Source organism: Dendrobates tinctorius, unplaced genomic scaffold (assembly GCF_039654945.1).
Source record: "Dendrobates tinctorius isolate UK_male_01 unplaced genomic scaffold, ASM3965494v1 ptg000372l, whole genome shotgun sequence".
Taxonomy (NCBI): Eukaryota; Metazoa; Chordata; class Amphibia; order Anura; family Dendrobatidae; genus Dendrobates; species Dendrobates tinctorius.
In genome coordinates, this window is record NW_027362038.1 from 46,058 (window position 1) to 60,320 (window position 14,263).

A 14,263-nucleotide genomic window follows, 5' to 3' on the forward strand; every position below is an offset into this window, starting at 1 on the left:
GAGGTGTGCGGAGCGGAAACGTGTGTACGAGGTGTACGGAGCGGAGCCGTGTGTACGAGGTGTACGGAACGGAGCCGCGTGTGTATGAGGTGTACGGAGCGGAGCCGTGTGTGTACGAGGATTACGGAGCAGAGCTGTGAGTGTACAAGGTGTACGGAACGAAGCCGTGTGTGTACGAGGTGTACGGAACGGAGCCGTGTGTGTACGAGGTGTACGGAGCGGAGCTGTGTGTGTACGAGGTGTACGGAGTGGAGCCCTGTATATACGAGGTGTACGGAGCGGAGCCGTGTGTGTACGAGGTGTACGGAGCGGAACCGTGTGTGTACGAGGTGTACGGAGCGGAGCCGTGTGTACGAGGTGTGCGGAGCGGAGCCGTGTGTGTACGAGGTGTGCGGAGCGGAGCCGTGTGTACGAGGTGTACGGAGCGGAGCCGTGTGTGTACGAGGTGTACGGAACGGAGCCGCGTGTGTATGAGGTGTACGGAGCGGAGCCGTGTGTGTACGAGGATTACGGAGCAGAGCTGTGAGTGTACAAGGTGTACGGAACGAAGCCGTGTGTGTACTAGGTGTACGGAGCGGAGCCGTGTGTGTACGAGGTGTACGGAGCGGAGCTGTGTGTGTACGAGGTGTACGGAGTGGAGCCCTGTATGTACGAGGTGTACGGAGCGGAGCCGTGTGTGTACGAGGTGTACGGAGCGGAGCCGTGTGTGTACGAGGTGTACGGAGCGGAGCCGTGTGTGTACGAGGTGTACGTAGCAGAGCCCTGTGTGTACGAGGTGTACTGAGCGGAGCCGTGTGTGTACGAGGTGTACTGAGCGGAGCCGTGTGTGTACGAGGTGTACGGAGCGGAGCCGTGTGTGTACGAGGTGTACGGTGCGGAGATGTGTGTGTACGAGGTGTACGGAGCGGAGCCGTGTGTGTACGGAGTGGAGCCCTGTGTGTACGAGGTGTACGGAGCGGAGCCGTGTGTGTACGAGGTGTAAGGAGCGGAGCCGTGTGTGTACGAGGTGTACTGAGCGGAGCCGTGTGTGTACGAGGTGTACTGAGCGGAGCCGTGTGTGTACGAGGTGTACGGAGCTGAGCCGTGTGTGTACGAGGTGTACGGAGCTGAGCCATGTGTGTACGAGGTGTACGGTGCGGAGCCGCGTGTGTACGAGGTGTACGGAGCGGAGCCGCGTGTGTACGAGGTGTACGGAGCAGGACCGTGTGTGTAAGAGGTGTACGGAGCGGAGCCACGTGTGTACGAGGTGTACGGAGCGCAGCCAAGTGTGTACGAGGTGTACGGAGCGGAGCCGCTTGTGTACGAGGTGTACGGAGCGGACCCGTGTGTGTACGAGGTGTACGGAGCGGAGCCGTGTGTACGAGGTGTACGGAGCAGAGCCACGTGTGTACGAGGTGTACGGAGCGCAGCCACGTGTGTACGAGGTGTACGGAACGGAGCCGCGTGTGTACGAGGTGTACGGAGCGGAGCCGTGTGTGTACGAGGTGTACGGAGCGAAGCCGTGTGTGTACGAGGTGTACGAAGCGAAGCCATGTGTGTACGAGGAGTACGGAGCGGAGCCGTGTATACGAGGTGTGCGGAGCGGAGCCGTGTGTACGAGGTGTACGGAGCGGAGCCGTGTGTGTACGAGGTGTACAGGGCGGAGCCGCGTGTGTACGAGGTGTACGGTGCGGAGCCTGCTTGTGTATGAGGTGTACAGAACGGAGCCGCGTGTGTATGAGGTGTACGGAGCGGAGCCGTGTGTGTACGAGGATTACGGAGCAGAGCTGTGAGTGTACGAGGTGTACGGAACGAAGCCATGTGTGTACGAGGTGTACGGAGCGGAGCCGTGTATACGAGGTGTGCGGAGCGGAGCCGTGTGTACGAGGTGTACGGAGCGGAGCCGTGTGTGTACAAGGTGTACAGGGCGGAGCCGCGTGTGTACGAGGTGTACGGAGCGGAGCCGAGTGTGTACGAGGTGTACGAGTGGAGCCGCGTGTGTACGGAGTGGAGCCGGGTGTGTACGAGGTGTACGGAGCGGAGCCTCATGTGTACAAGGTGTACAAGGCGGAGCCGCGTGTGTACGAGGTGTACGGAGCAGAGCCGCGTGTGTACGAGGTGTACGGAGCGTATACGAGGTGTACAAGGTGTACGGAGCGGAGCCATGTGTACGAGGTGTATGGAGCGGAGCCGTGTGTGTACGAGTTGTACGGAGCGGAGCCACATGTGTACGGGGTGTACAGGGCGGAGCTGCGAGTGTAAGAGGTGTACGGAGCGGAGCCGAGTGTGTACAAGGTGTACGGAGCGGAGCCGCGTGTGTACGGAGTGGAGCCGGGTGTGTACGAGGTGTACGGAGCGGAGCCTCATGTGTACGAGGTGTACAGGGCAGAGCCGCGTGTGTACGAGGTGTACAGGGCAGAGCCGCGTGTGTACGAGGTGTACGGAGCGGAGCCATGTGTGTACAAGGTGTACGGAGCGGAGCCATGTGTACGAGGTGTATGGAGCGGAGCCGTGTGTGTACGAGGTGTACAGGGCGGAGCTGTGTGTGTACGAGGTGTTTGGAGCGGAGCCGTGTGTGTACGAGTTGTACGGAGCGGAGCCGCGTGTGTGCGAGGTGTACGGAGCGGAGCCGCATGTGTACGAGGCATACAAAGCGGAACCGTGTGTGCATGAGGTGTGCGGAGCCATGCGTGTACAAGGTGTATGGTGGGGAGCATTCATACTTCCCAACCGTCCCGGATCCAGCAGGACAGTCCCGATTTTAAGAGAGAGTCTGTCCCGGCCAGGAGCTTACTTTTCCTGCGGACACAGGAGTACACAGCGGAACCCCAAGGAGCACTTTAAAATTCGCATGTGACGTTCCATCGGAAGTTACGTGCTAGAAGCTGACCGGAAATGAGGTAATTTCGGGAGGAGGTTGTGACCGAACCATGGAGGCACTTCAGGGAATGATTCAGATAAATTACTGTGTCATCCTCCAACAGCGCGGACAGCGGGATCGCCTTGGAATCGGGGATGCCGGCCATGTGAGCGGATCATGATATGTCCTGCATTGGGAGGCTCAGGTGGGCTTTACAATGGGAGCCAGGCTGCTATAGTATATTTATAGAATCTTTCTTTCTCTCTCGCTCTCTAATCTTTCATTTTTTTCTCTCTCTCTGTTCTTTCTTTTCTTTCTCTTCTTTCTTTCTCTCTGTTTTTCTTTCGCTCTGTTCTTTCTTTCTTTCCCCTCTTTCTCTCGCTAATCTTTCTTTCTCTGTTCTTTCTCTCTCTTTCTCTTGCTCTTCTTTCCCATCTTTCTTTCTTATCTTTCTTTCTCTCTTTTTTCTTTCCCCTCTTTCTTTCTCTGTTCTTTATTTCTTTCCCCTCTTTCTTTCTCTCCCTCTCTATTCTTTGTTTCCCCTCTTTCGTTTTTTCTTCTCTCTGTTCTTTTTTTCTGTCCACTCTTTCTCTCTCTGTTATTTCTTTCCCCTCTTTCTTTCTCTCTGTTCTTTATTTCTTTCCCCTCTTTCTTTCTTTCCCCTCTTTCTCTCTGTTCTTTCTTTCTTTTTCTTCCTCTCTGTAATATTTCTTTCTCTCTCTTTCTGTTCTTTCTTTCCCCTCTTTCTTTCACTCTGTTCTCTTTCATTCCCGTTTCTTTCTTTCTTTTCTTTCTCTCTGTTCTTTTTTCCCCTCTTTCTTTCTCTCTCCTTTCTTTCTGTTCTTTCTTTTGCTCTGTTCTTTCTTTCCCCCTCTTTCATTCTTTCTCTCGTGTTATGAATGAGTCACCGTAGAAGGCAAAAGCAGAAATACAAGCTAAGTCCAGAAAACCAGAGAAGTTGGCAACTATCAGATTGCAGACCCCTGAACCTATCAACACAACTAGCAGTAGCCGTGGGGGGTTGCTACGATGCCCTAGACCCCTCGATCACAGCCGGAGAATTACATAGGCCTAAAGAAAGAAAGGGGAAATCTAAACTGCCCCAGAGCAGACCCCAAAGCAATAGGCAGCCCCCAACATATAATGACAGTGAAGCAAGATGAAAATACTAACACAGACAGAAAGATAGACTGAGCAAAGACGGGGCCCAAAACTACCTAGATAGGAAAGGACAGGAAGGCTGCTGTCTGTAATCTGCCAAAACCCTATCAAAGACATAAGCCAACAAGCTGATATGAAAAAGGCCCTGAAGCAGCTAGGCTTCAAAAACTAAATCAGCACTCAGGCATTTTCAGAAGACAGAGCTAAATGAATTCAGCACACCACAGCAGGGAATGGCAGAAATCCAGAAAAACAAAGCAAAACAAAGTCAAAGCACCAAAGCAAAAGGCCGAGCAGCAAACTTAGCTTTAGAGGAGCAGGAATTCAGACTGGTCTCCAAGGATCCCACAGAGAAATCACCCGCAGGGCAGAAGGGCGTCGGCAGCCTTATATCCAGTCAGTAACTCCACTCAGCCAGTCATCATCATCAGCCTCAGGTGTTTGATAATCAGGCTCACTACCTTTCTTTACCAGAAGAGGGAGTTCCTCGGGCCTCAGTAATGAAGGGGAAAATGAACTCACAACAGTACCTCCCCCTTGAGGAGGGGTCACCGAACCCTCAACCATGCCACCAGGGCGATCAGGGTGAGCCCGATGAAAGGCACGCACCAATCTTTTGGCATGAATATCAGAGGCAGAGACCCAGGAATTATACTCCTGACCATAACCCTTCCACTTAACCAAATACTGGAGTCTCCGTCTAGCCAGACGGGAATCCAGTACTTTCTCTACCTCATATTCCATGTTACCTTCAACCAATACAGGGTCTGGAGGTGCCACCCCCGGAACAACAGGTTCAACAAACCTCTTAAACAAAGATTTATGGAACACATTATGGATTTTAAATGTGACAGGAAGAGCCAAACGAAAAGAGACCGGATTAATAATCTCCACAATCTTGTAAGGTCCAATAAATCTAGGTTTAAACTTAGGAGAAGCCACCTTCATAGCAATATTTTTTGATGATAACCACACCATATCACCAACCTTAAACTGGGGACCAATGGTCCTATGTTGGTTGGAAAACCGCTGGGCCTTTTCCTGGGAGAGAGATAACTTATCCACCACTTGGTCCCAGATCTGGTGCATTCTCTCCACCACAGTGTCAACACCTGGGCAGGCAGAGGGCTCCACCTGCCCTGAAGAAAATCGAGGATGAAACCCAAAGTTACAAAAAAAGGTGACATCAAAGTGGCAGAACTAGCTCTATTATTTAAAGCAAATTCGGCCAAGGGCAAAAATGAAACCCAATCATCCTGATCAGCAGAAATAAAACATCTCAAATATGACTCCAAGGTCTGGTTTGTTCTCTCTGTCTGCCCATTGGTCTGAGGGTGAAAAGCAGAGGAGAAGGACAACTGAATTCCCAGCCTGGAACAGAAAGTTCTCCAAAATCTAGACACAAACTGGACTCCTCTGTCAGATACAATGTTCTCAGGAATCCCGTGCAAACGAACCACCTGTTGTAAAAACAGGGGCACCAACTCAGAGGAAGATGGCAACTTAGGGAGTGGTACAAGATGAACCATCTTAGAGAACCTATCACAAATCACCCAAATAACAGTCATCCTCTGAGAGACAGGCATATCAGAGATGAAATCCATTGAAATATGGGTCCATGGCCTCTTGGGGACAGGCAAAGGCATCAACAACCCACTAGAGCGAGAACACGATTTAGACCGGGAGCACGTCCCACAGGACTGCACAAAATTCCTGACATCACGAGACAAGGAGGGCCACCAAAAAAACCGACTCACCAGATCTCTAGTACCAAAAATACCTGGATGACCAGCCAAAGCAGAGCAATGAACTTCAGACATCACTCTCTTCTTCCACTGGTCAGGAACATACAACTTTCCACTGGGACAATGCTCAGGTTTGTCCTCCTGGAACTCTTCCAGAGCACGTCTCAAATCGGGCGAGATGGCAGAAAGAACTACCCCTTCGCCTAAGATGGTAGCAGGCTTGGTCACCACAGGAGAATCAGCAAAGAAGCTCCTAGAGAGGGCGTCTGCCTTGACATTCTTTGTTCCAGGAAGAAAGGAAACCACAAAATCAAAACGTGTAAAAAACAAGGCCCACCTAGCCTGTCTAGGGTTCAAGCGCTTAGCCGACTCTAGGTAAATCAAATTCTTGTGGTCAGTGAGGACCACGACTTGATGCTTAGCTCCCTCCAACCAATGTCTCCACTCCTCAAATGCCCATTTCATGGCCAACAGTTCCCTATTCCCCACATCATAGTTACGTTCAGATGGAGAGAACTTTCGGGAAAAGAAAGCACAGGGATTCATTTTAGATGTTACAGGATCCTTTTGGGACAAAACAGCTCCTGCACCAATCTCAGAAGCATCCACCTCTACCTGGAATGGAAGTGAGACATCAGGTTGCAGCAAAACCCGGGTGGAGGTGAATCTTCGCTTCAGCTCCTGAAAGGAAGAAACAGCCTCCGGAGACCAATTTAACACATCAGCACCCTTTTTAGTCAAATCAGTCAATGGCTTGGCAATACTAGAAAATTTTGCTATAAATTTCCGATAAAAATTAGCAAAACCCAAAAACTTCTGGAGGGCCTTCAAAGAAGTGGGTTGAACCCAATCGTGAATGGCCTGTATCTTGGCCGGGTCCATTTCAATAGTTGACGGGGACAAAATAAATCACAAAAAAGAAATCCTCTGTACTCCAAAAAGGCATTTAGATCCTTTGACATACAGGGAATTCTCCCTCAAGATCCGGAACACAGTCCGAATATGTTCCACATGAGAATCCCAATCCTTGGAGAAGATCAAAATATCATCCAGATAGATAATCAAAAATTTATCGACAAAATCTCGGAAAATATCGTTCATGAAGCACTGGAAGACAGAAGGGGCATTAGTGAGCCCAAAAGGCATCACCAGGTACTCAAAATGTCCCTCCGGAGTATTAAACGCCGTCTTCCATTCATCCCCATGCTTAATGCGAATAAGATTATACGCCCCCCTGAGGTCAAGCTTGGTAAACCAGCAAGCACCTTTAACTCTGGAGAATAGATCAGAAATCAGGGGTAACGGATACTGATATTTAACAGTAATTTTGTTGAGGGCACGATAATCAATACAAGGTCTTAATGATCCATCCTTTTTGGCTACAAAAAAAAACCCGGCACCTAAGGGTGACGAGGATGGTCTAATATGACCCTTCTCCAACGCCTCCTTAATATAGGATCGCATAGCCTCGTGCTCGGGTACAGATAAATTGAAGAGCCGACCCTTGGGAAATTTACACCCCGGGCTCAGTTCAATTGCACAGTCATAACTCCTATGAGGAGGCAGAGATGCAGACTCATTCTCACTAAATACATCATAAAAGTCCGCCAAATAATCAGGAACATCATGCGACTGAGGAGAGGTGGAAAACACCGGAGCCTCAATAAAGGCACACTGACAACCCCAACTCACCACAGACACAGATTTCCAATCCAAAACTGGATTATGAATCTGTAACCAGGGAAACCCCAGAACAATAGTATCATGCAGATTATGTAACACCAAAAATCTGCAATTTTCTTGATGGTCTGGGGCGACCCGCATTACCACCTGGGTCCAAAACTGGGGTTTATCTTTAGCCAAAGGAGTAGCATCAATCCCCCTCAAAGGGATAGGCGTCTGCAGAGGTGTCATCGGAAATCCACAACGTTTAGCAAAATCCAAGTCCATTAGGTTTAGGGCTGCTCCCGAATCCACAAAAGCCTTGGCGGAAAAGGTGGACAGGGAGCAGATCAGAGTAATAGCCAGAAGAAACTTAGGTTGAACACCCCCAACAGAAAACGTGTGTGCAAAGCGTTTCTCTCATTTAGGACAAACAGAAATAATATGCGAGGCACCTCCACAGAAAAAACACAACTTATTACGCCTTCTGAACTCCTGACGCTGCTCTCTGGAAAAAACTCTATCACATTGCATAGGTTCAGACATTTGTTCAACAGGTGGCAACACCTCTCGTGCAGCTTTGCGTTCGCGCAAACGCCGATCAACCTGAATGGCTAATGACATAGAATCGTCAAGACCAGAGGGAACAGAAAATCCCACCATAGTATCTTTTACGGCTTCTGACAACCCCTTCCGAAAGAGTGCAGCCAAGGCATTATCATTCCAGGTAGTAAGTACTGCCCACTTTCGGAATTTTTGACAGTACAATTCTGCAGAATCACGACCCTGGCTCAATGCCAGCAGGGTCTTTTCAGCCTGATCAATGGCATTAGGTTCGTCATACAACAACCCCAAAGCTTGAAAGAATGCGTTCACATTAGTCAGAATAGGATCATCTGGTTTCAAAGAAAACGCCCAATACTGGGGATCGCCCGCAGCAAAGAGATGACAATTTTAACCTGCTGCGCGGAGCTCCCTGACGAGTTAGGCCTCTTTCACACTTCAGTTTTTTTGCATCAGTTCAAATCCGCCAAAAAGTCATTGAAGCGGATCGGTTGTTAACTGATGTGAACGGATGGCACAGGATCCGTTTTTAGACGGATCCTGAAAATGCGGAAATATAAAGGAAATGCTGGCCGGGAAAAGAGAGAGAGAGAGAGAGAATTTTTTTTTTTGTCCGGCACCCAGAAAGAATTTCGGGTTAAATGAGTGTCTGGAGGATCCGCCACAGAAAAAAACGTTACAAGCTCCGTTTTGAAATCTTTGAGGATGGTGACGGACAGCAATTTTTGGCGGATCCTCAAAAAAAACGGATGCAACGGAGAGCAATCCGTCACAATCCGCCATTAATGCAAGTCAATGGGGAAAAAAACGGATCCTCAAAAAAAATTTGAGGATCCATTTTTTTCAAAACCTGGTGGATTGTGACTGATTGTAAAAAACGGAAGTGTGAAAGAGGCCTTAGGCTTAAAGGCAAAAAATAATTTACAATTATTTTTGAAATTCAAAAATTTAGACCGATCCCCAAAAAATACATCAGGTGTAGGAATCTTTGGTTCAGCAGCATGTGAATGAGCAAGGTAGGCGGAAATTCCCCGCACTTCTCCACACGATCAGACAATTGCTTTATCTCCATTGAGAGAAAAAAAATTCCCCCTACGGCCTCAGAGATATAGAGGAAAAAATATACACTTTTTTTTTATTTATTTATTTTTTTTTTATACAATTCTTTCCTGCTATCGAGTACCCTAGAATCTGCGGTATGGCGGGTGATTCTGTTATGAATGAGTCACCGTAGAAGGCAAAAGCAGAAATACAAGCTAAGTCCAGAAAGCCAGAGAAGTTGGCAACTATCAGATTGCAGACCCCTGAACCTATCAACACAACTAGCAGTAGCCGTGGGGGGTTCCTACGATGCCCTAGACCCCTCGATCACAGCCAGAGAATTACATAGGCCTAAAGAAAGAAAGGGGAAATCTAAACTGCCCCAGAGCAGACCCCAAAGCAATAGGCAGCCCCCAACATATAATGACGGTGAAGCAAGATGAAAATACTAACACAGACAGAAAGATAGACTGAGCAAAGACGGGGCCCAAAACTACCTAGATAGGAAAGGACAGGAAGGCTGCTGTCTGCAATCTGCCAAAACCCTATCAAAGACATAAGCCAACAAGCTGATATGAAAAAGGCCCTGAAGCAGCTAGGCTTCAAAAACTAAATCAGCACTCAGGTATTTTCAGAAGACAGAGCTAAATGAATTCAGCACATCACAGCAGGGAATGGCAGAAATCCAGAAAAACAAAGCAAAACAAAGTCAAAGCACCAAAGCAAAAGGCCGAGCAGCAAACTTAGCTTTAGAGGAGCAGGAATTCAGACTGGTCTCCAAGGATCCCACAGAGAAATCATCCGCAGGGCAGAAGGGTGTCAGCAGCCTTATATCCAGTCAGTAACTCCACTCAGCCAGTCATCATCATCAGCCTCAGGTGTTTGATAATCAGGCTCACTACCTTTCTTTACCAGAAGAGGGAGTTCCTCGGGCCTCAGTAATGAAGGGGAAAATGAACTCACAACACTCTCGGTTCTCTTTCTTTCTCCTCTTTCTTTCTCTTTTCTTTCTCTCTATTCTTTCTTTATTTCCCCTCGTTCTCTCTCTGTTCTTTATTTCTTTCCCCTCTTTCTCTCTCTTTCTGTTCTTTATTTCTTTCCCCTTTTTCTTTCTCTCTGTATTTTCTCTCTATCTCTCTGTTCTTTCTTTCTTTCCGTTCTTTCTTTTGCTCTGTTCTTTCTTTCTCTCTGTTCTTTCTTTCCCCTCTTTCTTTGTCTGTTCTTTCTTTCTCTCTGTTCTCTCTTTCTTTCCCCACTTTCTCTCTCTGTTCGTTCTTTCTTTCTCTCTCCTTTCTCTATGTTCTTTCCTTCCCCTCTTTCTCTGGGAGTGGCTGAGGCATGGACACGGGTGTGACTAGCTCTTTAATGGGTGTGGTCGGGGCGTGGCCTAAAATGTGCCTCTTTCCCTTCTTCAAAAGTTGGGAGGTATGATGGTAATACGGCCGGACTACACCACCGATAAAGCAGCCACAGCCGGTGACTGAGAGGAATCTGTGACTTCTCTGCATTCAGTGGTTACTACTCACCTGGGTAGTCATATGTGGGAATCTCCTCTTTACACAGCTCATCATCTCTCACATATGTCTCTGTAGTATTAATATGGGTCAGATCTTCACCCTGAAACAAATATTGTAAAAGTCACAGAGAGATGGAGAAGTCCCATCTATGATCAGTTCTAATCCTGCCATCTCCACCGTTCTCATTACACAAGTATAAAACATATAATACTGGTGGATAAAACAAGACTGAGCACAAGACCTTAACAGCCGTCTACACATCATAGGGGAGATCTCCTGACACCTTCTCTCCATCTACCTGATGATCCTGAGGAGCACTGGGATCTTCTTGGTTACAGTCCTGTGGAAGAAGAGGACGGGGACATCTCTCTGGTGTTGTCGTCTTACTGGATAGATCTGGAGGAAACACATACAGGGACTGAATTCATTCTCTACATACAGATAATTATAGGCCGTGTGTATTTAGTCCTGTCTATTACCTGGTGATGTGAGGGGCTGGGGACCCTCCATTATGACGTTCTTATACAGATCTCTGTGTCCTTCTAAATACTCCCACTCCTCCATGGAGAAATAGACAGCGACATCCTGACACCTTATAGGAACCTGACACATACAATGATAACGTCATCCCCCCGATCCCTTCATAGTGTTACTGTATAATGTCCCAGCATTCCCAACAGTGTCACCTCTCCAGTCAGCAGCTCAATCATCTTGTAGATGAGTTCTAGGATCTTCTGGTCATTGATGTCCTCATGGATCAGGGGGTGAGGTGGAGGCCCCGTGATTGGGCTCAGGGGTCTTCCACATCCCTCAGACACAGGGTCCTGACAGCGATCACTAGAGGTCTTCTTCACCACTGTGTAATCCTGGTTATGGAGGGACACATTAATAAATCTCACTACAGACATTTCCAGAGTCCTCACCTCTCCAGTTCTGTCCATCTGTTATTCCCATAGATAAGAATGATGTAATGTGACGTCATCAGAATCTCTCACCTCTCCAGTGAGACGGAAGAGGATCTCTAGGGTGAGGTGTAACATCCTCTCCACCATCTTGTCTCTGTCCATATCCATCCTTGATGGGTAAATCAGGAATATTCTCTTATGTAGAAGATCTTCACTGAGAGGATCCAATATTGTAGAGACCTGAATGAGAAGAAGATGATCCGATGTAACATCATAAGAATCCTGTGTAATAATACAATTACTGGAGATAATAAGGGAAACATATGAGGAGATTTATTATCTTACAGGGTTTAGTTGTCTTCCCTGACATCTACTAATAAAACCTATATATTTAGGCCACAGACAACAAGCAGTTTCCTCCTCGGAGTCGGCAGATGAACACGTTCCTCATAGACTCATCTTCCATAACGCTAATTCTCGTCTCATTACCGACACTGGAATCGGCATTAGCAATACTGCAGGAGATATTCATTACACGCGACATGAGAAATAACTCCTTCATAATGAGGACGACATCTTCATCTTCTACTACGGCTCTAGGAACAGATTTGGCCAGAGTTGGTCACTGCCTCCATCCCCATCGGCCGTCTATATGAAGGTTTCCCGTCTTCCCTGCACTGGAATCTTCTATCACGTTATATCTCAGCTCTGAGTCACACAAAGAAGTTTGAGGCTGTGAGAATCATGTGGGAATAGTGGATGAGGGCAGGTATATCTCGCCCAGATTCCTTTCCTATGTGGCCTAGTCTGGTCAGTATTGCACCTGCTTGCTAATGAATAATGGGAGGTGGATATAAAAGGATGCCAGGTGGTTGTGTGAGTGTCTCACCCTGGGAACACAGAGAGCCTGTCTGTGTGAGAGACACATGTGAGTGAGAGCAGTGCCCACTGCAACTGTGGTTTGGCTGGACGGGAGAAGCCCGCCAGTTGGTAGTTAGGTTGTACTTTGTTTAGTTAGTGCCGGACAGGCAAGGATTTGTTTTATGTTTTATTTCTTTATGCATTGCTTTCACCGTTAATAAACCTGACCCAGTGTCAGTTATACCCGAATCCCAGCTCTGCGCCTGAGTTTCATGCTGAACGCACGTGACCTTTGACCCCAGCAAAGGCGATCCCAGAGTGTTTTATCACATTGTGGTGGAGAACGCGGGCATCACATTGCAAGCATGAGCATGGAGGACGTGGTGAAAGCGCTGGTACAGTCCACCGCCGTCCAGCAAGAAGCTAATCGGGTGATGATGGCCCAGCTGAAGGAGTTGGTGGACATGACAGCTACCGATCGTTCGCTTCTCCAGCAGGTGGCGCAGCGCCTGGCAAGCCTACATGAGGTTAACCTGGAAGCTGAGTCGAGTGTGATTCACGTGAGTCGGTACTGGCAGAAGATGACGACCGAAGATGACGTCGAGGCATACCTGACCACGTTTGAACGGACTGCGGTGCGAGAAACATGGCCGAAGGCACGATGGGCCAGCCTGATTGCCCCGTTTCTTTCCGGTGAGGCCCAAAAGGCTTATTATGACTTAGAGCCTGAAGCCGCGCAGGACTTTGACAAACTGAAAGCTGAGATCTTGGCCCGGCTGGGAGTGACGACCGCTGTCCGTGCACAGAGAGTGCATCAATGGACTTATCAGCCGGATAAACCACCGCGGTCACAGATGTTCGACCTGATCCACGTGACGAAGAAGTGGCTACAACCCGAGGTGTTGACAGCGCCAGAGATAATCCAGAGAGTCGTCATGGACAAGTACTTGAGAGCTCTACCGCTAGCCCTGAGGAAGTGGGTAAGCCATGGAAATCGTACGACGGCAGATCAACTGGTGGATCTGGTTGAACGTTACTCCGTGGCGGAAGGACTCCGAGACGACGCTACCCCACCTCATTCTTCATCATCTCCACGTGGAACCGTTAAGACTGTTCCAGGGAGTAGGGGAGATGGAAAAATCCCTAAGACAGTGGGGGAGGAAAACGGGACTGCCCGCACTGCGAGGCCGAGAGTAACGAACTATGGTCTAAGCAAGGGGCCCGTTAGGTGTTTCCGCTGCCAAGAGATGGGACATATTGCTGCGAACTGTCCGGTCACTACTGAACCCATGCAGTGCGACGTCACAGACTCTAAAAACCGCATGTCTATGGTTGCACGGGTAGTGAGTGTGAATGCCGGTCAAAAGGATGTGGAAAAACACTTGTGTGATTTAACTGTTGATGGCAAAAATGTGGTGGCATTGTTAGACTCGGGAAGTGTGGTGACTCTGGTGAAGGCCAGTCTGGTGTCAGCCCCGACTGGACCATCAGACATATTTTCTGTAACGTGTGTGCATGGAGACACCTGTTCGTACCTCACCACGGTCATATGCATTACTACTTCCTATGGGTCTGTGCAACATAAAGTGGGACTCGTCCCGGCGTTATTGCATGATGTTATCCTGGGCCGGGATTTTCCCCACTTCTGGCAATTGTGGGAGAATCAGTTGATGCCCTCGGGTAATAGTGTACATGATTCTTCTCCCAGGGCGCGTGGGGGTCTCGAATCCCTGGAAGATGTCTCCCCGGAAGACTCGGGGGAAGAGTCTGCGGGAAATGACCTGCAGTTCCCGTTTTCAGTCATGGCGGGTGATACGGAGGAGACCGGGGAAGAGGAGGAGGCCGACAGCCGTCCACCTCCCCGTTTGCCGGATTTAGAAGTTCAGAAAGATGACTTCCAAAGCGAGCAAATAAAGGATCCTACCCTTTCTCAGGCTAGGACAAATGTAAAAGTGATAAATGGGGTAC

At 48.7% G+C, this 14,263-nt stretch overlaps 1 protein-coding gene across 1 annotated transcript in view; it reads right to left on the reverse strand.

The window, feature by feature from the left end:
- Nucleotides 1-11,141, reverse strand: part of LOC141075817 (uncharacterized) — a 28,996-nt gene extending 17,855 nt beyond the window's left edge. The window contains exons 1-3 of the mRNA XM_073562957.1: nucleotides 11,009-11,141; nucleotides 10,828-10,925; nucleotides 10,539-10,629 (exon numbers count right to left, since the gene is read on the reverse strand). Of these exons, the coding sequence (XP_073419058.1) occupies nucleotides 10,539-10,629; nucleotides 10,828-10,925; nucleotides 11,009-11,141 (322 nt within the window). The remainder of the gene's footprint in view (nucleotides 1-10,538; nucleotides 10,630-10,827; nucleotides 10,926-11,008) is intronic.
- Nucleotides 11,142-14,263: the final 3,122 nt, after the last annotated feature.